This window comes from Sylvia atricapilla, chromosome 1 (genome assembly GCF_009819655.1).
Source record: "Sylvia atricapilla isolate bSylAtr1 chromosome 1, bSylAtr1.pri, whole genome shotgun sequence".
In the NCBI taxonomy this organism is placed as follows: Eukaryota; Metazoa; Chordata; class Aves; order Passeriformes; family Sylviidae; genus Sylvia; species Sylvia atricapilla.
In genome coordinates this window covers 70,675,095-70,700,669 of record NC_089140.1, presented here as the reverse complement: position 1 = coordinate 70,700,669, position 25,575 = coordinate 70,675,095, and the positions used below count along the sequence as shown (strand labels likewise).

The 25,575-nt window shown below is 39.1% G+C and overlaps 1 protein-coding gene across 2 annotated transcripts in view; it reads right to left on the bottom strand.

Annotated features, from left to right (window-relative positions):
- The window catches only part of PIGN (phosphatidylinositol glycan anchor biosynthesis class N), a 97,410-nt gene that overhangs the window by 59,718 nt on the left and 12,117 nt on the right, over positions 1-25,575 (bottom strand). For both annotated transcript variants that reach the window (XM_066326109.1, XM_066326119.1), the window contains exons 2-8: positions 25,147-25,407; positions 21,048-21,169; positions 19,841-19,939; positions 15,192-15,298; positions 9,103-9,227; positions 7,778-7,908; positions 3,961-4,077 (exon numbers count right to left, since the gene is read on the bottom strand). In XM_066326109.1, the coding sequence (XP_066182206.1) occupies positions 3,961-4,077; positions 7,778-7,908; positions 9,103-9,227; positions 15,192-15,298; positions 19,841-19,939; positions 21,048-21,169; positions 25,147-25,373 (928 nt within the window). In that variant the 5' untranslated portion in view covers positions 25,374-25,407. The remainder of the gene's footprint in view (positions 1-3,960; positions 4,078-7,777; positions 7,909-9,102; positions 9,228-15,191; positions 15,299-19,840; positions 19,940-21,047; positions 21,170-25,146; positions 25,408-25,575) is intronic.

Sequence of the window (25,575 nt, the reverse complement as noted above, 5' to 3'; positions counted from 1 at the left end):
TCGATGCTGGCCTCTAAGGAAATAAAGAGAAAATTGCCTGCTTTCTTTGAGGATGGAGAGTTATTTAAAAACAGTTTAGCAAGGTTTGTTTTCAGTTTTTTCTTTCATACATCTGCAGTATTTTGCAAACACCAAATTATTTTCAGCAATTAGTTCATACCACTGGTACCTTTGGGGGTCTGAGTACAGGTCTTCTGTTATTTGGTGCCACAAGCACCCCAAAAAGCAGACTTGTACTTTAACAGTAGAGAGAAAGCTAAGGGGAGTTCCCATGGCAACACAGGGGCAGTATTAGCAGCATTAATCATCAATTCTGCTAAACTCACACCTAAAGGAACAAATTTGCTTCCTTTGCAGCCCAGAACAGGAAATGGATTTATATTACTAGAAACAGACTCTTACCCATATTTCTATTATAAAAATGTTTGTTTTCCTTTTAAATATAATATTCCAAAGAAAAATATTGGAAAACTGTGTATGCACAGTAAAAGTGTGCCTAAGGTAGGAAGAAACTATCTCTGCCACAGAAAACGTCTCTTTGTCAGAAGCTTTTTTACCTCCACATGCCCTACTCAGATAATCCAAAATGCAGAATTGAAGACATCTGCTTTGGGCCAGGAGCCACCAGACACTGAGCCCAGGAACTCCTAAGGACTGGGACACACCTACAGCCTGGCCAGTCCAGCCTGTACTCCCAGGAGTGAAGCATCTTGGCTGTACTTGCTGCCCACATTGGTTTATGATTCCAGCTCTGTCTAGGTTTCCTGTACAGTGCTCAGCAGTTTTCCACACACTTTACAGAGCAGTTTTTTTTTGCCTTTATCCTGCCCTGCTTTTACTGCAGCCCACTGGGCTGTCAGATGCAAACAGTCCGGGGAAACAGCAGGGAATTACCAGTTCAAAAAGAGACTGAGGCTACATGAATCAAAGAAAATCTCACATAAAACCTCACAGAAACCAAACAAATGTAGAGTACACTGAACTCCCTCAGCTGTGGCAATGCAAGCTGAGCCCCCAGCAAACCACGCTTGTGTATAATGTCATCAAACATCCCACATCCTGATGCTGCAGGAGGTTGTCCTGATGTCTCACTGCCCCTTTGCAGGGTGCCAGAACTGATGTCTTGGCAAGGCTGACCTGGAACAGAGGACTGGACAGAGCTAAGAGAATAAAATAGTATTTATTGAAAGGCCTTTAAGGGCACACCTTGGGCAGTACAAGAGCCTGGCTAGGGCTACACCCAAGGTGGACTAAGAATGGTCACAAAAACGGCTGGCTGGTCACAAGGTCTTACACTTTTATAAGTTTTTGGTCCATTTGCATACTTGGGTTTCATTGTCCAATTACACCTTCAGGTTATAAAGTCCCATCCTTCTTATTTTCTCTCTTCAGTCCATTGTTGTTTGTGCTTTTGGGCCTGAAAACTTGTAATAGTTGTCCTTGGTCTCCAGCAGGAAAGGATTTGTTTTGTCCACCTACTCTGTGAAGAGAGCTTACTAACCCTTAATATGAGGATCTGAAATACACCCCTAGGCAGCACAAAAATCTGAAAAACATTAAAGCTGAAACTTAAGGCATTGGTGCTTTCACTCACAAGATCTTGTGGGCTTGTGCCTCCAGAGCCAACCATCAGCCCATGAGGAGCTAGAGAGCAGCTCTGCATTCTCTTTCTTTCAGAAGAATGGCCAAACCAGTTGCCAAATGAGTAATACCACATGTTGCCCACAGGATGCAAAGTTGCCATAACAAATCTTTCCAAGAGGATTACATGACTGGGCCTGAGGGAAGGCAGAGCACAGGTGACAAAACTGATGAGAAGGTTGTCAACCCAGACCAGACTCTGTGCTGTTCTGGCCATCCAAGGAGGACATTAATCTCTCTGTGACAAACTGGACAGGCTAAGTCCTGCCTGTTGGTCCTGCCTCTGGGGGGTATGAGCCCTCTATGACAACGAGAAGAAAGACAATTCACTGAGATGCCTACAGCCTACTTGCACTGAATAGAGCATAAGTAGTTTGTCAGCATTAGAAACGTTCTGTCAATATTTCCATAAACACTTAACTCAGAGAAATTAAGAAAGGATTGTCAATAGATGAAAGAACTTGAACACGGGAGCACGCAACTAGAAACGTAAGCCTGACACCTGCATACATCAGTGACACAGCAGTCTTGAAAACACTCTTGCCTCCCCTGCACACAGTCACAGCTGCAGCTGTGTAGAGCAGGAAAGACAGATTCAAAGAACATTTCAAGAGAACTCATTTAAACAGCTTTTCTTTTATAAGTTAACTTCGTGAAAGTATCTGGGATTGTAACAATGGAGTAGCTGAACTGGACTGACCTGTGCAAGTGCCAAGTTCCATTTCAACAATTTTCTCTTTACTTCTATGCTATGTAACCTACTAGAAGCTCTGATATACTCCCATAGAGGGAACAGTCACTTTTTAAGACAAAACTTATTACTCTATTAAAAATTCCAACTCCCAAGATACTCAGAGCATCTCAAATCCTCAACAGAGATCATCCTTGGCAGTTAAGAATGTGTAAGGTTAGTGTCTAAACAAAGCAATATGCTTGACAGACAAAGCTAAATGAACAGAGTTTCTGATATTTGCTTTAGTGTGCTTGAGTTTTTGTGTGGTTATTTGGTTTGCTGGTTTTTTTAACCATCAGAAGGAAAATATGAAGCAGGCACAGCAGGGTGCAGACAAATACCATCCTCATTCTTTAAGTAAATACACACTGCCCAACAGATGAGGGCCACACAGCTTTCCCTATTATGCACCAGGGAGTCAGCTCAAGGCTCATCTTTTCTGAAATCTCTCACACCATTTTCATCATGACTTGAAGTCAAATGCTGAGGTTTGTACTAAAGTGGCTGAGAATCAAGGGAACTGACAGATGTAAAATTCAGCTATTACAGATCAACCCTTAGACATGAAATGTCCTTAAAAATTTACCAGATCAGCCTTTGCAGACACCAAAATCAGTTGTTTTAATCTGTTTCCTATTTTTTTCCTACAACTCATTTTCAATTTTATCACAGATGTCTGTTTTATAGCAGCAGTTAGGCACAAAGAATGAAATGTTAGCACTGCCTATTTCTGAAATGACCTAATCTGTTCCCAAATACCTTCTCCAGAGCAGGGCGGAGTTAAAACCTCAAGGCTGAAGTAACTTTTGCCTGTTTTCTCTAATGTACCTTGACAAACAATCCAATAAAATAGGAAGTCATTATCTCATTGATTGTGAGCAACAACCCAAGACTCAAGGCATCTTTAGAAACCAGAGCAGGCTACAAGAATAGGGCACATGAAAGAGGAACAGCTTGTACAATTTAATCAGGTGTTAAAGACTCTCTAACCCCACTGATATTTCAGTAAGACAATGTTTACTGCATTATGTATGTGAAAAAATAAAAATTCATTCTTTAAAAAGTTTACTCTTAAATAAATTACAAAAGAGAAAAATAACAGTGAAGAATCAGTCTTTCATTGAGAAAAGCTGTTTACACTTGTACAACAGCTACAAGGACGTAAATGAGACAAAACAGGCCCTGGAAAGTCCACAGGGTTGTGCTGTGAAGTTGGAAAGGCATCTTTGAACTTGTCAACTTACTGTGTTTCTGTACAAATAGCAGAACTGCTATTTCTGTACAGACAGCAGACTCAGAGTCTTACTAAACATTAAGTCTTCTCTAGAACTGAGTTTTAGGAGGATGAATAGCCTCCTGTCAACAAAGAGAGAAAGTTTTCAATTCTACAGTAAGAAAAGAAAACTGACTGATGTTTATCTACCCAATTTTGCAGTAGCTTCCTTAGCCACCTTTTCTTTACAGTCCACACAAAGCAAATCATACTTACTGAAATAGAACAGAAGTTAGTGAAGATTAACAGCTGTAATGGTTAAAAACATCTGTTTCCACCAGAATCTTTCACTTCAGTTTTAGATTTTACCTACCTTTCAAAAAATTGTCTTCAAAGAACTGGGAGGTAACTTTTTGTGGATAATTTACTCCAGCACCCCAAACGATCAGTGGTGTTAAAGTTTCCGTGGGATGACCAGCCCCATGGGATCCTGAGACACACCAAACAAACAAAAAAATTAAGATGTGCTGTAAAAGGAAACAAAATCGACATGCAATAAAAATGTGCACACAAGCTCTTGTTACAGACATACTAAAAGCCTTTTACTGACAACCTATTCCAGCTTCATAGCTTATTTTTATGTCACTAACCATAAAGACTAAATTCAAGTTTCAAGTTGAGACTATTAAGACAGAACTTTTTGTATTAAAACTCCCAAAATTTTAACATACAGAAACTAAAGCCATAGTATTTTTAAAGCTTTAACATATGAGTTACTGGCTCAAAACACGTACATGTGCTTATCCTGAGCATCTCAGTGAAACCAGGAATGCCCAGTTTCAGTAATATTAGGCACATGTGAAAAATAAAATTATATAGAACTGACATCCGAATAAAAATTAGACTTCCACTTCAAAACCAGGAAGCAATATGCACTGCAACTGTCATCCATCCAATGGTAATAGAATTAAAGTTTTAAAGTCTAGTAGCACACTCCTTAAAAATTGATAAAACATTTTTCTTCCCTGGGGAAATTGATTCCCTCCAGATAAACATATCAGCCACCAAAAGCAGGAAGGTTGGAAACTATGACATCTCAGCAGCAGTTGTACTAAAGCAGGAGCCACACAAGCTTGAAAGAAAGGCTGGTGATTGAACCCAGTGGGTGAGGTACTAGAGCAGTGAGATAACCCAGCCTCAAAGGGAAGGACTTTGTTATACAAACCCTATGTAGGTCACTGTATGGTCTACAAGATTACACATTTTCCTTATATTTGCATAGATACATGCTCTTCCCTGTCAATAAATATTTTAATAAATACAAAGGACAAAGAAAGCACACTGTTGTGCAGCCTCAAGGCTATTCCCAATTTCATACCCAATTCTGTCCTTAGAACAATCACTGTGACACAGCTGAAGAGCCAACTTCACTTACTTTAAACAGCCCAAAGCTTAAGAACACTCTGGTCTGGGAATTAGATTTCTCATGTTCCTTGGTGGGCACTCTTTGGGCTCAGAAAAGAGCAGCTGCTCTTCTTTGAAGAACTTGGGAAAAGAGCTTATGGAGAGAGAACTTCCTGTATCTTCCAGGGACCAGGGATTATTTTTATACAGTTACATTCATATTACTGCAGGAGGAAAGTGTTATTTTGGTGAGTTTACGTTTTAGGCAAGCCACCAGCTCCATCAGCATTTCAGAGACTCTGCCTCTATGAATATGTTATGACAGATACAGCTGAGAGAGGCAGCTGTACCCACTCCCTCCCTGTTATAAAGAAACAGGTTTCAGCCAGATCTGAATAACAAGAGGGAAAGAAAAATAATTCTTTTCAGCTGGGTCAGGTCCAGGTTTCACCCACAGAACTCTCCAAATGGACTTTTCAGGGGAAAGTGAGGAAAAAGGGTGCTGTTGTTTAGTTGTCTGTTCGGTAGTCCAGCACACCACACACACGGATGGTAGCAGGAACAAGAGGCCAAGGTGAGGGTGGGTATGGAATGCCCTGCCTTGGTGGTCAGCAATTCCATTTGACATCAATTTAAAGCAAAATCATGGTCAGACTGAGAAATCAAGTGACTTCATTGGCTTTTGCCAGCAACCACGTCTTTGATCATGTCTAATTCAGATCACATTCTTTTCCCTAACAGCTCCCACATCCTTCCAATGTTTAATTTGTTTTAAACTGATCCACATCCCATTCTGCACATAACCACTTAAAGGCTATAGCAGGGGCTGATACTACCAACCAGCTCAAATTAAAGCTCCTGAACTATGCTTCAGACACTTCACAATGGGCGTGAGCAGAACCTCTGGGTTTGCTCTTGGATTGACTAAAATGAACTTCAAAGATATTAACACTTCTGACACAAGATCAAGCTTTTCCTTCAAGACAGAAAGAGACTACAGAAAACTATGACAGACCAGTGGTTCTCAAAGCCTGAAGAAGTTACTCCTAGCACCTTTTATTCCCCTTTCAAAGGATCCAATACATAATGAGAACACCCCTGCAGCTCACTCTGGCAGTAAGGAAGGCCAACAGCACCCCAGGCAGTGTTAACAGGAGAATGGTATAGGGAAGGGATTTTTCTCCTCTTTTCGGTACCTGTGAGACCATCTCCAGAAGCTGCAGCCAATTTGGGGCTCCTCTGGTACCGGAAAGACACCCATCATCTGGAATGGTCTCAGTGAGGAGCACTTGCCCTGTGAGAAGCAGCTGAGGGACTGGGACTTGTTCAGCCTGGAGAAGAAATAGCTTTGGGGAGAACACACCAGAGTAGCCTGCCTGTACCCCACTGTGAGTGGGTTTGAGAGAGGATGCAGCCAGAGCATCACTGATGCATGGTGGGAGCATGACAGAATAAGCATAATTTGAAACAAAGGAAGTTTAGACTGCAGATAAAGAAAACTTTCCCACCTCCATGAGAGCAGGCAAGCAGCAGAGCAGGCTGCCCACAAGAGTTGCATAGAGTCCATCCCTGTGAGGATTTAAGGGCCTTGATGAATAAAGCCCTAGCATCTGTGTCTGATTCCAAAGCTAATCCTGCCTTGAGCAGGTGGTTGGACCTTCTGAGATACCTGTGATCATTATATATATATCAGTATATATAAAAAAATATATATACACACCCCTTCCTTATTAAAAAAATTATGAAATCATTTCTTGAAACATACAAAAAATAGAGCAGAATTAAAATTTTATTGCAAGTGGCAGTCAGCTCAACAGTAAATATTCAAAATGGACTGTTTTGCAAATAAACAGGTGGTAATTCGGCTGATTGAATAAATACTTGTTAATTTTACCTATCTCTGATGGCAGAAAAAAATCTGCATCCCTTCAGCTGAAAAACTTCAGGATTTCAGACACAGAGTAAGATGATGACAGATGTTTTGCCACGACCATGCCTGCAGCAGCCTTGCTTCAAAAGTATCATAGTGAATAGCTGCAAATGCACAGCACTGGAAGAGAGACTTATCACTTTCACTGGCTGCACACCAGGACAGGAGTGTTCTTAAGATTTTCAAAAAAAGAAAGAACTAGGGAAAAATGTCTAAATGAGCTTGCCACTGTAAACTTCTCATCTGCCCTCAAAAGCATTTGGCCACTGTGGCCATACCCTTCACAAGTCTCCTCTGTGGGTATCAGCACGGTTGGCCCCTGCCTCACTCTGCTCCCTGTACTCTCAGCTGCTTCACGTGTGTCCAGCACCTGTCTCCTCCAGAAAGATCACACAGCAGTCTCACCCTTTTTGTGGCCCTTAAAAAGCCAAAATAAGTTAGAAGATTCTGCACTCCTCAAAAAAACTCTCCCCATACAGTTTTTGACCATCTCCTGGACAGATTTCTCACCTTTTCCAGGTGCTTTACAGCACCAAAGTAAGAGCACCTGGAACAAGACCAAATTTGCTGCTGGCAGCCAAACAACACCATCTCCTCCTGCTTGAGGTGGTTTTCTGAAACAACCTTTCTATCCCTACTAGCAGTCACTGAGGAAGTTAAAGCTAAACTTAATGGTTTTTTTCTGTCCAGACATGGAATGCAGCTGTCACAGCAATTTCCATGGGTTGTCATACACAAGCAACACTTAGGATACCAAACCAAAGCAGGAGATCCAAAGCTTCTCATGGGACAGAGCTCTCTAATCATATGCCAGATGCCCATAAACTCAACTAATTTAATATTTAAAAAGACTCACCCCAATCTGTCATTCCATGGTCAGAAGTTAAAATAAATGCAGTCTTTCCATCATTTCCATAGAAATTGTCAATCAGTGAAGCTATTTCTTTCACACCCTCATCAACTTGTTTAATATTCTCTTGGTATTCCCTTGAAACATAGGAAGAAAATTTTACATTCAAGGCAGCTCTCACACTTGGTTTAAAGCAACTTATCCATGCTCATAAAGCCCAGTCCTTTACGTACAGACAGCTTTAACCTCAAATGAACATCAAGCTAACAAAAGGCTTCCTAGATGTGAAAATCTCCTCTATTCTTGAGTCTGAGATATTAAATCGCTGCAACACAGTTTGAAGATTGACACCACAGTTTCAAATGGATTTATATTTTGAATCTGACCTGTCCTTGACATAAGACAATAATTTTACTATTCATAGACATCAGGCAAGTTAAGCAGAACGCCAAAACTAAGGAATTCTGGTAAGTTGCAAAAATGACTTCAAGCTGGTAACTTAACAGCAAAGAAAGATCTCACCAGGCAGTCAGTGTTTTGAGGTGATTCATAGATCAGGACAGAGCCTAGTATCCTGGAATAGAGGCTAAATAAAAAATTTGTATATTTTTAGAAAAACTGACCATGATTAACTTTCAGACAACTAATTTTCTGCCACTAAAGTCAGTTTTAAAACTCTGTCTTGAAAATAATCATAATAAATGAGCATTAGACATACAGCAAGTATGGACTTTAGAATGATGTAGGAAATCAGAATTTTAAAAGCATGCAAGGACCAAGAGAAAGACAAAATCCTGCAAAGCACGACGTGAAGAAATTAAAAGAAAGTTCTCAAGTAACACACTTCAAGATGAATTGGTGATGAGAACTGTTAATCTAAATTCTTCTCTTTTTTCAAGTGTAATAAGGAAAACCAAAACATAATACCAGAATTTTCAGCCTCTATTGCTGAGCTTAGTGTTGTCTATAAACTCAACACCATCACTTCAGCAGTGAAGTGATATGAACAGAAAACTGTATCCATTATGTGTTTAAAACTGCATTTCCTGTATATCATCTAGATTATGTGTTGGCTATAACTAAGACAATTGCTAAAAATCAGACTTGAATACAGGAATGTAACCTGACATACTGTATAGAGCAAAAACCTGTCATTTCTACAAGATGGGACCTTAAAAAACAAAATAACCTCAAAAATTCAGATTGATCATGGTGACATACATGACCCCCAACACGACAAGCCTTGTTTCTGTCTTGATAAATTACACTATTAAAAAGTTACTATATGCATTTAAAACTGGTAAGGAATATATGCTTAATATCTCGATTACCTTGAGTTTGGCCGATGAGCATGTCCATTGGTGTCTATGCCTAGCAAATGCAGGAACAGAACCACTTTCTCTTCATTCAGTGCAGAGAACAATGTCTGATTACTTCTGGAAGAATTAAAGAAGCTCTGTATGGAATAAGCCATTAATATAGTCATCTGAGTACAATGTAGAAAATAAGCATCTTATTAAAATTAAAACACTGTTGTTTCCATGTCAAAATACTAGTAGTTAATAGAGTTTTAAGAGGAAAAATTATGACTTCCCAATTTACAGCTTGGAGGACAGCTATTATCAGTACAATCACTCCAATGTTTCAGCTTATATAAGACAACATTTACTTTAAAATGTTCTTTTGTTGTTTGGGGGGCTTTTTTTAATTGGTTTGTTCTGGTTATGTACAGGGTTTTCTGATTTTGTATAGGTAAAAATACATCATCCCTTTTTTGCCTCCTGTATAAACAAACTGCTGAACAATTCCTGAGTGCCCACTTATGGTTCTGCATTTCTAATGATTTACGGAATTTTAATTGGAAGCAAGGTCTCAAATATTCTTGCTTTAGAGGTGGCTTCTGCAGGACTGAGACACCAAGCTACAACTTGTTTGCAGAAACTAAATAAAAACAGAAGAAAACATGACATGCTTTGCAAATACGTGAACTACAGAACATACATCTGCCTTGCACATGTCCTACTTAAGCATCCCTGAGGCAGATGCCGGGGGAGGATTTTCCCCTTGGACTCAATGAGTCTTGACACAGCTATTCTGTGTTAGACCAGCCATGTTACAGCAATGCAAAATGCAGGCAGACAGCTATTCCAGCATCAGCTCCTTTGTAACAGCATTGCCCAAGGAAATGAAGTTGGGTAGGGTCTTAGTTCAAAAAGCATCTAGAGAACCTTTCAGTACACTAACATAAGTGAGTGTCTTTGAATTTCATACAAGAGTCCAGGGAAAATGCTGATAGAGGCAGGGAACCATTTCTGCCACCAAAGCACAGGGCAGTCCACCACATGGCTGTGATAATGATGGAGCTCTTAAAATCTAAAGCTCATACCTTGTATAAACAAAAGTCACTGTACCCAGAGGAAGACCAAAGTGGCAGTGAGGATATCACAGTGAGCTATGCCAGGAAACCATGGCAGTACGCAATTCCGCTTTTCTAACTCCCTGAGTACACACAAGCCGCATGGACTAATATTTGCATGCTCTCAGCTTCAGCTCTTGTCCAAACAAAATCATGACCAAAGTCCAGAGATATTTTAAATAAAGATACAAGAACAAAATCCGATTACATTAAATAGCAATATAATTATTTTTAAGGAGATTTTCATTTCCCACAGAGATCCATCCACCTGCACATATTTGACCACAGACTGAAGAAGCTTTCCAGAGCACACCAGTAATTTGCAGGATACAATAACACTGTATTTCCTAATTTTAATTTAATAAAAGGAAATCAAAACAAAGCATATCAAAACAGACAAACAGGAAAACTCCTAAAATTAAATCCTAAAATGTAGATTAATATTAGAAAGCATATGTTTTTCTATCACAGAATGACTAAGCAAAAGAAACCATTCAGAAGGCAGCAAGGCCTGAGCTCCTCCTCTCCCACCAGATGAGTCTCCATGATACACCCACTTCCCTAGTCCCAGCCACCTCATAAGCCAGAGCAGCAGCAGCCAGAAATTTGCCAAAATTCTGGCAAATTGCAAACACAAAGACAAAAGGAAGATGAGTGCAACCAAAGATGCAACGTCTTTTCCCAGAGCAAACAGCAAACTTTATCCCATGAAACTTGAATAAAAATGGTTTACTGAAAAAAGACCCAAGAAACAACAGGAAGCTCACCATGAGGAGTGATGGCCGATAAAGGTGGTGAGCTGGCAAGCAGGTACCAAACACACCAAGGGCAAAAATCACTTCACCTTGCTCTGGACATCACCAAACGGTTTATTTAGAAGTATCCCTGTACCTCCTTTATAGCCTGCTAAAGCCCTCTTCTTTTTGGCACTCAGTGTTCACAAAACTTGAGTCCTATCTCTACTCAACAGTACCCAGCCCATCACTCTATTTTAACTATCTTCCTGTCTTAATTTTTTCTTCTTGCTTCCCTTTTATTTCCTCTATTCAGTAATACTGCCTCCACTGTGTATGTAAGCTGAATCTCACCAAGAAGCTTCAGGGACAGCAGTAAACAACTATGACTAAAAGCACTTAGTTTTTCCAGTCTCAAGAAAAAAGCAGCTATGGGGAGGTCCCATTTCTGTATACAACTACCTACCATGAAGGTAAAGGGAATGTCAATCCTCTGATTGAGCCTCAGAGATAAGTCAGGGGCAAAGTCACAACTTTGAATGTAGAAAATTGCAGCAAGACAAAGACATTTAAAAAATTATTTGGTAAGCCATAACTATAGGCAGATATTGGAACAGCTGCTTAAAAGGCTTGTCCTTGGAGATACTCAAAACTTGATTGGGCAAGGCCTGAGCATGTTGCTCTAACGGAACCTCCTTCATTAATAGAGCTCAAGATGACTACAGCTTCCTTTCAACATCCTTTTTAAGTGATTCTGGCAGCTTTTGTTTGATTTTCTGGCAACTAGCAACAAAATAATGCACTGGTCACAACTGATATGCAACTTAATGAGATGAGAACAAAGTTGACCATTATAATGTTTACAGCAAGCTGTGAACTTAATTATAATGCAATACTAATTAAACTAGTACAAGAGAACTTTAGTTATAACTATGTGAAATCTTGATCTAATCATCTCCCTCCTCAGAAAGGAGAAAGCAAAGAAGAAATAAAGACTACTAAGAAGGTCTAGCAAATGATTTACAGATGTCTGAACGAAATATCAACTTTAAAATGTTAAGCATCTAAGTAATTGGGGACCTTTTGTTCCTTCAGTGTCATCCATGGAAGCATGATTCTTTAGTAGAGCTGATAAACTATTGCTGACTGCATGTACTAGAGAGACAAAACAAACTTACTCCACTCACAAAGCTCCTTAATCCAGGACAACTTAATTTAATTGGCTGCTTAAAGCCATGCACAGTGATTTGGGCTGATGGGAGAGTTCAAATAGTTATGCCAGTTTTCAGATGTAAAACAAAAGCACAGAGGCAGGACAAACATACGGCAAGTTTAGATCCATTAAACATGATAATGCACAAGACACTAACACATTTGAAATAAATCATAAAACCATTGGACAGCTCTTAGAGCAGAGCTATCTACATCGAAACCCACTGGCACAAATCAACATCTGTTCACAGCATCACCTGCACAGCTTCAGAGTTAAACATAATTCAATTCTGGACTCCACCCACCACCCTGCACAGAAGGGACAGTCTGAAGACACGGGTGGCCTTTCTCCAGCAGAAAGGGGACAAAGGAAGAAGGGAATGCTGTGTTCAAATTGAGAAAAGAATAAAGGAAAAAATCCACAATTTTTGGCCATCTGTATCTACACATCCCTTTCAGTGAGAAGAAACTAACTGAACACCTTGAGCATATTCTATCCTTTGATCATAATAAACTGTGGTTAGGCCATTACTGGAACTCATCTCCAAGACTAAGTTCCTGGAATTTTAAACCTTTTACCAAAAAAAAAAAAGTTTGATCTTCTGAAACTATTTTCCACTAAATATTTTCAAAAATCAGAAATGCATCAACAAGACCATTTTTTTCGCATTAGTTAATCTAGACTCTGAGTATTTTGCTCCTTGGTTTCTTAGCGCAGACTCAAACTATGGTTTAGGTAAAGGTTATTTAACTGAGAATCATTGAGCCACATCACAGTGACTAAACTCTGTCCCTTAATTATTTTGCTGGATTCATAAAAAAAAACAAAAACCAAACGAAATACATCAGAAGAAACCCCAAACAACCCAAACACCAGAAAAAAACCACAGTGCATCAACCCATGCCCATCTGGAACTCCAAACCCACTCCCAAGTTACTAGTGCACATTAACATTGCTGAATTTTCACACTGCTGTAGATAAACCCACATAGTCCAGTCCATGGTGTATTTTCTGTCCCAAGAAAGGGTTACAACCACCTTGTATCATGAGCAGATGGGACAAGAACTATCAAGTGTTGTACATTTTTCTTCTACTCATGATTAAAGCACAAAAGAAATAAAAAGTAGAGTTTACCATCTCCTGATGGTAAGTTACTATTAGATGGCATTTTTAAAGAGAACAAGCAATTTCAGAGTGCCAGCATCTGCGGCCCAAACATGAATTTGCCATTGTTCATTTTATCTCCACTGTTTTCTGGGGCAGAGGAAGGCACAGGTGGCCCTCACGATGCTCAGGACCTGTGGAGTGCAGATAGGAGAGTAAGTACAGTTGGTGTCTTTTGCTTCCTAAAGAGGTAGAAATCCACATAGGCCAACATATGAGTTAAACAATATATTGTTAAATACTTGAGATAAAACACAGGAAAAAAAAAGTAGGCAAAGCAGAATTTAGATTCCAGCATTCTGTTATTTCTTCTTTATATATAATCTCACTAGCAGAGCTGAAAGCTGTTTGAGCCATAATAGCAGAGTGACCTTGGTTTCAGTAAGCCTCAAGTTTCACACCCCTGAAGCAATGGCTGATGTGTAGTTGAAGAGATGATTAATGGAATGTGTGGCTTATGCCAGTCAATCCAGCCCTATCCATTCATAGTATGGAATTTAGACGGGCAAAATAAGTCTTAAAAATAATGGTGCTGGCTCCAAGGAAAAAGTAATCAGTAATGACATATATTTTAAACATATATTTATAGCTTGAAAGGATAAATGCCATTAGGTGTTCTGAAGTAAAAGAAAGGTAGTACCACCCTCACATACTTGTGCAGCTCCAAATGACAGCAGGGTGCAACTTTATGACAACAGCTATTCAAGTGTAACTGACAGCCTAATTTGATTTGTATTATTCATATGCATTACAACATACAATATGGCACAAGTGCACATCCAGGGAGATGATGGCACTCAGAAAAAAAATCTTGTCATCAGCAAACTCAGAAAAATCACTTCCTTTGAAAATTTCCAAACTATAATGAACTTTTCCACCCTGTTTAAAGCAGAACCACCCTTCGCTTTCTAAATAGACGATGATTCGGTTTTTTGACTTATTTTGTTTCATTTTTTGTCCATTTGATGTATGCTGGTTAGCTATACTAATGCATACAGCCCTAAGATCTCATAAAAAAGTCTAAGTCTCAAACTCCATTACCATTGTTATGAGATCCAAAAAGTAATTCACTTAATTGCTTCAGTGATACAGATATTTATACACCAATATCCACAACCAGCATTTCTTAATCCAGAACAAGTGAAGAAGCACGGAATAACTAATACAGGAATTAATGAATAATCAGAAATCGCTTGCCTTGGATTATTAACATTTAGAGTAATAGTGTGACAGAAAACAACAGTCATGAACCAGCACTGCCCCATCAGCTGAGCAGAGCACCACATCAACAAATTCTTCAACTCCAGGGCCTAAGCTGCCTCTGGCCTCTGTCTCACACCTTGTCCCCCAAAACAGTGACTGCTCTGGCAGCCACAGCACAGTGTGAACCACAGCAGAAAATCACAAGCCACCTAAATATATCAGGAAAAGCCACAGTGAACAATTATATTCAGGGTACAAGCTTGACAAAAGATAAGTCAATAATATTACTTATTTTGCTTTCATAATGAAAACTTAATATTTCAGCCATGCTGCAATACCTGTTATAAAATCCTTAACTAATTGCATTCAAGATCTTAAAGGGTCTTCAGCACTTCAAGATGGGATTCATATTAGAGGCAAACACAACAAAGAAAAGCCAAGAATATTTTTGCATGGTACTTCTATTAGTGCTAGATTTTAATTAGCATTGAATGACAAATACTTAAAGCATCTATTACACTTGTCATGAAAATGGAGTCAACAAGTTCTTACTTATGATCCCAAGTGACAGGTCTTTCAAAACTTTCTTACTTTCTAGTTCTATGGTAAAGTGTTAACCTGTTCTGTGATGAAGTTAACATGCAACTGTGCTTTTTATAAACAGGTAGCATGAAAAGATTCTCTGCTTACCTTAACATGATCAAAAACCCATATGTCAAGCTTGGCTGCATCTTCTGCTCCAAAGTCTTCACTTTCTGCTGCATAACAAAATGTATAAACATGATCTCCAGTAGCACCTGCAAAAACAATACAGATCGCATATGAGATACAAGGTTTTTAGCTTTTCTCATAGTCAAAAATACTTCTGTGCACAGGAGTAAAAACCTACCAAGAATGATGATCTTGAAAGAAGTCAGAGAAATTTTCTCCTTATTTTAAACTTTCCCATCATTAATCTCTTTTGGAAGCCTGGATAACATTTTACCTCATTAGCTTATCAGCACCTTGGAGGAATGAGGAACAATGTCATCCAGTATGCTCAGGGAAGAAAATAAAATATGGAAAAGCAGATAGGAGAAAACTGAATCCCATTTTAAGCAAATGAAACATAATTTGGTTTTGAAACATAGAATTTCACTGAGAAACTTCTAACCAAGGCAGATTCATATCCACAGTCTCATTTGAACACGTGTTTTGGAGGCAGACTGTTTAAGGAAAATATGTTCAGCTTTCACCAGTTCAACTGAATCATACAAGACAATGCCTTATCCACGAGGTCTCTTCCACATGAAAACATCATACATCACATATAACAAAAGCATCAGGAGGGTCACTATTTCAATTCTAGCTATCAAAAGCCCAGCTCCACTTCAGGGAGACAATATTCAAAGTCTGCATCTTTAAAACAAGCATCCAAATCAGAAAAGAACAAACTACTGGACTTTGTCCAGTCACAAAGTACAACACAAGGGCCACTGATGTGCAAATACAGCATCTGGACAAGACAACTTCATTCTCTACTCACTGTCAAGGGAGCAAAGCAGAAAAGGGAGGGGGCAGGGGGAAGACAAAGACTGGCAAGAAATTAAACTTCAGAAGTCCTGAAAAGATTTGAAGCTAGGGGAAGTTTAATTAAATAATTCAGTCAATGGCAGAGGTGTTACAGTTCAGGGGTGCCATTTATACTGTGACTGTGTAAACTCTCAGAGACAAAAATGTTCTTTAATCAGTTGATGACCAGAGAGAAAATATCTGATCTGCTGGATGCCACAATTATATAATGCAGTTGTGTAAGCTTCCAGGCTTGTGAATGAACTAACATCCCAGTATATGGCAGCTTCTTAATCAAGATTATGTGGAAACCCACACAATGGGATGCAGGAATTTCAGGCCAGGAAGATGAAAGCTGGCACAGATTTTCTGCCCTGCACCCCTGGAGATGTTACTACTGCTTATAACACAGAACACTCACTGCAGTTTTCAGTCTAAAAGAAAAGGAAGAAAATACTGCCAAGCATTAAGAAGTGAATCTAGGAGTCCCAATTGGTGGATAAACGAGTTCAAAAGAAGAAATAAGTCCTGTCCATCACTGCCAGGATGACTGACAGCCTAAGAGAGCAGAATGCTGTAGTGTTTTTCCACAGTGTCACAGCAAACCTGCGAAGTCCTTCCTTGAGAAATGCCACACCAAAGAACCACAAAATTCTCAAACGAAGCATAGGAACATATCTACTACTTAGCCATTCCTAATTACTACCAAAGCAAAACAATCCATCCAACCCAGCACTGCCATAAAGAGAAGTAGTGGCAAAATGAAGCCATGCCAGGAAAGTTTGGCGTTTTTTAGTAGGAAATTCTACAAAGTAAAACATTAGAAACTATTATTTTAGTTCTATTGTTTGAGGGGGGAGGCAACAGTATGCCAACACTTTCTTAAGGTCTAGGGATGAAGAAGCAAAAAGGGGATAGAGAAGAAGAAGAAAGCCAGGGATGAAAACATCTTTTAGAAGCAACTAAAAGAAGAACTCTGCTGGATTTGATGATACCATTATACTATGGGAAATAACTGCAGGTGCCAGAAACTACCAAAGAAGATCGTACCTATTGCTTTTGCTCTTTTCTCTGCCACTATATATCACAGTCAGCATCAATATTCAAGTTTTAAGATCAGGGATGTAGTTACCACACTCTTACAGTAAGATTTACACCTTGCTCTGCTAGTGGGGCAGGTCCTGTCTCTGACAAGCCTGTCATGGGTCAGAGTCCAGAGCAGCAGGAGAATTTGCCAGCAAATTCTGCAGGCACAAAAGAGGGGGGAAAATAATGAATGAACAAAAACAGACAGACACTGAGCAGGACAGAGTGTGGCCATTAGAGAGTTGTCATCAAATACAGCCATGTGAGTGATATGAGAAATTCTGCATTGTGTAACAATAAGGAACTAAACCAGAAAATGGAGAGGTCTGCTCATCCAGAATAATCCTGACAACAGTTTGTCCCAGTTGTTCCCATGATCTTGATGATATCTTCTTCATACTCAAGTTAAAACAGTGACTCTAGCCTTTCTGGAAGCTTCCAAAAAAGAGAAGGGGAGCCCATGACACAAAGGGCAATCTGAGTGCAACAAACTAGTATCTACTTTCCCTCAGAGAAGCAAAAGTCTCAGCTCCTTTTTCAGCATGACATTTAGTACTCTGGAATATACTCCAACCCAGACCGCTGACAGAAGAGTGCAGGGCTGGATTTTTCAGGTCAAACCTCAAACCCTGGCAAGGCCAGAAGAGAAACTCAAAGTTTTAAGGAGCACTCTGGAAACAAAATAGGAATTTTCAAACTATATTATTCTTAGATCCTTTCAAGGTTATAATCTAAAAATATCATAGAAAATAAGGTTAAAATTAGTCCAGTGAATTTGTGTATCTTGAGTTTAACTATTAGAAACAAATGCCTTTTAATCTTGCTTGAGACACAAAGGTACTTCAGACATTTTCTCAGACTGAAATACTGAAGTCATTAGAACTTTGCCAAATTTAAATTTCATGGATATCTATTCTGATATTTTAAAAAATCTGTGAGCATTTTTTTTTACTTCATTAAAGAATTCTCAACAATTTTTTGAAATATATATTTTATTACAAGAAAAGTATCTAGAGAAAACGGACAATGACAGGAAATAAAGGATTTTTCTATCCTTCCCAAAAGGCAGCAGGTATCATAGTCTTGATGCGTAATCCAATGCAAATGGTGAAACAGCAAAGTTTGGAACGTATTAGTATGATAAGATATACATAGGAAGAGTCCTGAGGCCTCACTAATTTGCAATATGAAAAGAAAGGGGCACATAGTTTAATTTCTATATCTCCTTCTTGGCTCTTTTGTAAAAGTAAAGATAAAGAACAAACACTTGATTACTTTCCCTTACTTACTATAAAACTATAAAACTTTCCCTTCCGTACTTGGCCTCTTTGAAAGAAAGGGAACTATCTTTTTCCAAAAGAAATTAATCCATCTTTCTATCATAAGAAACCATGACTCCTGTTCTGCCACAGCATCAACTTCTCAGATACATGACTGAGAAACTTTGCCAGCTTTAGGGGATTTTCCTCCCCCTGCAAAAGGAAGCTGCATTGTTGATACCACTCAGTACAAGCCATATAGAGAGTATTATCCTTGCACATCTCTTCAGATAACATCAAAGCTGCTCACAAGTTCTCTGCTTATCATCTTACTCAAACAAAACCAGTAGAAGGACAGGGCTCTGGGAAATTCTTGAATTCCCCAAATATTTTCCCAAGGACATATCCCTAAAAACACAAACAATCTGTGCAAGGGCAACTACCTTTCCCCTCTCCCCAGCCGCCATCACACTATTTCCAAATAAAAGCTGTAATCTGAGGTCATGGGAAATTATAAGGAGATATTTTTACAGCTCATCATAAATTTATGAGGCTTAAGCAAAGAGCAGAAAAGAGGGGCGTGGAGGGAATGTCAGGATGTGAGGGGGAAGAGACATGAGTTCAGAAAAAGTTCAAGAATCATCATGAGAAATATTATGTATATTTTCTGTAAGCCAATATTACATTCCACTCCTATCCTGCCTATCCCATTTTTCAATACCAATGCCTAGAACAGAACAGCAGCACATACCCTTAGCTTGCCCACTTTTCACTTGAATCTGTTTATTCTGAGATTATGTGAAAGGGTGTATATGCACTCATCCCTCCAAGAAAACAACAATATTAAACTTGGAGAACCCTTAAACATTTGAAGTGTTGCTCAGCAATCTCTGCATGCTCAAACCTCAATTGCACTGGGCTGACAAGACTTTAAAACACTGCACACCACAGGCAAAAGACCTCAGCTTCAGGAATAGTACCAGGAAGTTCTTGCTTGCATACAGTTCTTTCCTTTACATATAATTATGTTCTGAGTAGAAGCAGGATAACTCACAATAAGCCACTTCTTCAGCTCCGACACTGAAAAAGCATGGCTGCAGTTCTATCTCCCAGCTTACTGGGAGCTACAGGCTTGCAAAACAAGAATTTTAAACCTCACCAAAAAAGATACCATGTCCTTATAACTAAAGGTGTGTTCCTTTAACACACTGACAGAATTAGCTAAGGCCTGTTTAAATGAATGAGTAATAAAGAGTGATATCCTCATCAAAAGCTTGTTTCTTTTCCTCCACCCCATCTTCCTTTCACAAACTAGAAATCTAGTATACAGAAATACACAAACTGAAAACACTTTTTTCACCTTCTTCTCTAACTCAGAAATGCTGTGTCTATATTTTACTACCTGATAACTATGTGTTAAAGATTCATAAAATTAAGTCTTACCTTTTGCAAACATGGGCAAAATATCTGGGCTTCCCCAGCTCCAGGTATATTTACTCTCATTGAAAACAGAGTCAAATTCCACTGGATTCTCCTTCCATCCTGTTAAACAAACACATCTGAATTTAAATAGCATTGCCAGAAGATCTCATAGACTGCTAAAATTGATAGTCCATGCAAAATGTTGTGGGTTTTTCTCATAAGTTTCCCCTATATTATTTCACAATGAACTCCAATTTGTGCATCTTGATTTTAATTCCATTTAAACATCTATTATAATTACTCCCCCATTCATTAAGAAGTGAGCTGAAAACCCAGGCCACTCTCATTATGCAGGGTTTCAAACAGGCAAAGCACACAGTAGGTTTACCTTCTAAAAAGCTAACATCTTCCTGAGTTCTGCATCTCCCATTGCCTGAACTCAGTTTCTGGCATTTCAGACAATAAGATACACACATATATTTCCAGAAGTCAGGTTGCACTTCCTTACAATAAAACTTTCAAAATTTTCTGTTTCCATGAAAAGGGAGTTGACAGAAATACAGAGATTCTCTTAAAGAGGTATCTCATCCAATCCTGCATTTGTAGTGGTTTTTAGAAGGAAGAACCTTTTCATTAGGAACATGGACAAGACCAAGTAATTCCACTCACCTCCCCCGTCCAAAACCAACACACATGACTAGTGTTCAGGCCTGGAAGGGGGAAGGCAGAGGAGCACACAAAAGACCAAGTCAGTAGTGCCAAGGATTGCTCCACATAAATAAGCCCGAAACGCTCAGTAACAGCTCTGGACAAAACATGGGCTTGGGCTTTTACTTTATCTTGCTCCTGATTCTCCAATTCAAGCTAGCAATGGTTCAGCTGAGACATTACAGTTAATTTGTTGTTTGCAACATCTACTTAATCATATCGTAGTGCATCCCAAATGATAATCCAAAACAGTTACACGAAAAAGTGAGGCCGTAAGATACTTCTGCTTTTAGGTTCAGGCTGCTAAATTAAACCATACTAAAGAATATTAATTTATATAAGCTATTTTCCTAGGTGTCAATATTAGGAGTCAGAAATTCATTTAAAATTATTATTTTCCATATTATCTTGGCATACAAACTACAATGCAGGTATTTATCAATAATCATCCAGAAATCCAGCACATCACTGAAACACTGTACTTTGGAGGACAACATTCAAAGCTTTAGGACCAGCCTACCTTTAGCAACTGCACTGACATCTTCATAAAATCCAGCAATAAGGGCAACATGCCCTGGCCTGGATTCTGTTGGGACTCGGGTGTGAGAGATTCCCCAGCTGCCATTATTTTCTAGGATACCCCTGAGAAAAGGAATCAAGGCAATTAACATTTGTGACTTGTCCAAGTTGAACAAACTGCAGATAAAAATAGTGGCAGGTAGACGTGAGGCAGGAAAGGCAAAAAAGCTCCAAACCCAGACTAAAACAGATTTTCACTACCACCTGCTGTGCAGTAAAACAAGCAGAACATAAACCTGCAAGTAGTTCTATATTACAACACCTCACAGAGAGCATTACTATTGTGGCCCATCAGTTCTGCAAACAGATGAGTTCAGCTGGTGTTCTAATACACTTAAAATTAACATACTATTTTTTTCTGCTGCTCTCCTGTTTAGCTTTTTTCCCCCTCAACAGATGGTTTCTGCCTGGTGTTACTCTTCTTTGTTCTTTCCACTTAGCCTGAAAGTGTCTAGTTCAATCTTATCTTACTCTTTAAACAGGCTCAATTATAATTATCTCTTGTGACCATGTCTGCCTTTATCCACGCTGAATCTTGGAAGCAAGACCAAGAGAATTCGAAGCCCATATAAATCTAAGGTGCAAATAATCTTGGCAACAAGAAGAAAATCTAAGTAAACCTTGCAACTTTTGCAATTACACTGAAGTGAAGGAGAATACATCCTCACCAACATACACAGAAACACATCAATTGTCTAGGGGTTTATGCTCATACAGTAAATAGTTACAACAGAGAAAAAGCAAAGAAAACAGAGGACAAAGCCCAAGCATAAGAAACAGCCTCATAAACTATTCTCATCTGCCGAAGATCTGAACATCTGGAGCCTGTCAGGAAGCAAGAGGTGAATGTTACCATATGCTGTTTTCTTGTCTCCATCTTCTGGAAGAACAGAAAGATTCACTGCTCAGTATCAGAGCAAGGGAAGAAAAAAAGCAGAACACAACAGGACATATCTTACACTGATTTTGAGGAAAAACCAGCAGAATCTTCTCAACAAACTGAAAGTAGTTTTTAACAGTTAAGTTACCAGGAAATTAAAATTTTGTTGTTCATGATATAAGCTACCAAATCTGCTATGTTCATGCGTTTTAGTCTAAGCAAATTCTAAGTTCATGCCTTTAAACCTCCTAAACTTTCAGACTCCACTCTAAGATTGCAGCATTCACCATTTGCTTGTTGGGATGTTTTTAAACTCACATCCTCAGACTTACTCAAAAGATCATAGAACTACTTGGAATAACCCAAATACTACAGTGAGGAATATAATTGTCTAGAAACATGGCACTCTAATATGTTATTCCTACTCTCATCTCAGCCAGGAGATAACACAAGCTGTACTGAAAAAAAAAGTAATTAGAAAAAAGGATTTATGTATTACTCAAAGCGGTGTCTTATTTTTCTCACTTCAGGCTGATCAGGATGTATTGCACTAATATTCATGAAAGACTTAAAACAAAAAATAAAACACTTGCCAAAAATAGAACTTCTCCTCAGACTTCATTATAGCAACAGGCAGAAAATCAATTTAATTACAATTTTATTTCTATTGAATTGGAAAGGAATTCTTTACCTTTGCTTGTTAACAATAGGATGACTTCAGGATTTGAAGTCAACAATAACACATACAAGCAGAAAAAATTACATATAAATTTGTCATTTATCTATTCAAAGTTAATTTAGATACTTTGAATGACTTCAATGCCTTTTACTCAGAACTACTAAAAAAATTTTCCATGACAGTATAAACATTAGCTAGCCATAATAACAACGGTAAGTAGTAAGATGATATAGTAAAATGGCTCAAACATAACAGGCAAGGAAGAAAAGATCTTCCCTGAAATCTCCATTGCAGCAATTCAGATCATTTACTGGCCCTCACAGCTATGACAACTGCTGAAAACCAGATTTTTCAAGAACATTGTGGAAGACTGGGTACTTGGCATGCATGTATTATCCAACAATTTGCTTCAAGCCTAATGAATATTTATTTTTAATTCCACATACCTACTAAAACTTCACGTCTTTTAATAGCACATTGCTATAAGAGTGGCTCTTTCTTATTTAAAGACCATTTTTCCTCATTAACAATGCAGTAGTTTCCAAGGTACTCCACTTGGATAAGACTAATAATCTGGCTGTTATGTTGCCCACTGCTGTAAAGTGGGTAAGGGACTGAACACTTTGAACTTAGGAAGAAACATGCAAAAAAGTAAACTTGATATTAAATTGAATATACTTTGAGTTAGTATTATTGAAAAAGGACTTTTCAGACAGCAACAGCTTGGCAGAATAAAAAAGGAAACACTTCCAGGTTGACACATGATCTTGTCAACCTGTTTACAAAGTTAACTTACAGAAGTTGTGTAGCTCAAAGGTTTAGGGACAACACTGAACCTGTTGCTTCAAAATTGTGGCAGCTCATGTAATAGAACTGAAGATACACTCTGGGCTGCCTGATCCCCCACATTTCAAAAGGCACAGCACGCTGCATGTTTTTTTCTTTTCATCATCTCTCACATAGACATTCTCACACACATATGTACTTCTATGCAGAATGAGAGATGAGAGAAATACCAGTAGAGGTGTGAAGTGCCATCTGTATTTTCTTCCAGGTGGCAACCCATCAGCATCTCCACTTTTTACAAAGCAGTTTTTCCCATCCATTCACTCATGTGCTTTCAGCACTGGTGACAATGCTTTACTTCTACAGATTTTGAAATACGAAGTCCCTAACGCCACAAACAAGGTAAAGCAGAGAAAGCAAGAGTGCCAATTTTTCAGCAGTTGACAAGCTAATACATGGTTTAACTTTTTTCAAGACAGGCTGAGTGGCTAAAACTTAAAAACTCAATTCACTTAGTTAAAAATAACAAACAAACACAAAAAACCAAACAAATAAATACCCATTGTAACATTTTCCTGGCCACTACTTACCCCTGCTCCTAGTGATGGGGCCATTACAGCATTCACACCTTAAAGGCGTTGGTTGGTGGTGCAAAAGGCCAACAGTTTTACTGCTAAGAAATGAGACTACTCTGGAGTAAGTGTGAAGTCCACTAATAGAAGATGACATGGTAAACTCCCCCCGCCCAGTGGCAGACAGCATCTTACAAAAACAGTAGCAGCAGCAGCAGCAGGTACAAGTAAGCCCATATGGGCTGGCAAGCACTGTAGCAAAGACTCCTCACATTTTGGTACTACGTTTGCAGCAGTGGACTGCAAAAGCCCAGAGAGCTCCAGATGACTAATTATTTGCATTTGCTCTGATACTCAAGCCAGACCAATTCTACCATCACACAAAATTAGTCTTATTTAATATGTCTTTTTTCAGCCTAGGAAATTAATTGTCTTGTGCTCAAATAATCATATTGATATAAGGAGACAGGAAAGTTAAAAAAAAATTAGTTCTAAGCACAAAAGAATATGACTTTTAACACTTTTTTAGCAGGACTACTTTTTCACAGCCTCAAACTAAATCATTCCTTTAAGCAATTAGACACATTGCAGAGAGCACAAGGGAGGGAGCAGGGTCATCATGCATGCAGCAAGGGTGGAACAGAGAGGAAGTAGCAGCTTGCTGTTAGATCCATTCAGGACATCTCTCTTAATCACTCCTTAAAAAGTTTTGTCAGTAGCTCAGCATTAGAAGACAAGCACGTTAATGCACTACTGCTCTTAAACGGAGCATCCAGGAAGCAGTTAAAATTAGCAACTGCCAGGCTTCAGAATTGATACCATGCTGATGTGAACGGAGAAAGTTCACTCCCCTCTCAGTTACTGGCTATCTGTAGAGTTCAGGGGACACTATGGACTCAGTTTACACTGTCCTAGTTTTAGTAGCTTTCCTGACAAGGGACATCAACCTAAGCTCATGCATTCCTGCACAGTACAACCCTGCAAAACTCGTTACTTCGAAGGCAAAAGGAAGGCAGCACTCAAGCCACCACAATCGTTGTTGCCCTTCTTGTTCTCTTCTCACCATTGTGTAGAGCTGCATCCAGAAGCAAAACCTCGTAGCTCAGCAGAGCTGTGGACTCACCGCAGGAAAGGTGCCCGGGGTGTGCCATCGCTGTCCAGCTCATACAGAGAATCCGCCCGCAGACCGTCGGCAACGAAAAGCACAAGACGTTTTGCTGGAGGTGGCAGCGGAGTCTGCTGAGGAGTCATTCCATGAACAAGGGGAGAGCTGAAGTAGATGTCAAAAATGGAGACCAAGAACACACAGTGCACAAGGAGCCCCGCGAGTATGAAGACTGGTATATCCATGGCAGCAGCCAGCTGGCAAAGGCAAAGTACAACACTGAGAGAGAAAAAGAAAAATAAAGTTAGCTAGATGAGACTTATCAGAATCAATATTTATTTCATTTGTTATGGAATGGGAGCAACAACCACAGACATCCCCAAAATCCATAGTCCATAATCAATCCTGCTTCCAACAAGCTTTATTCCCCCAGAAGTCCAGGTCAGT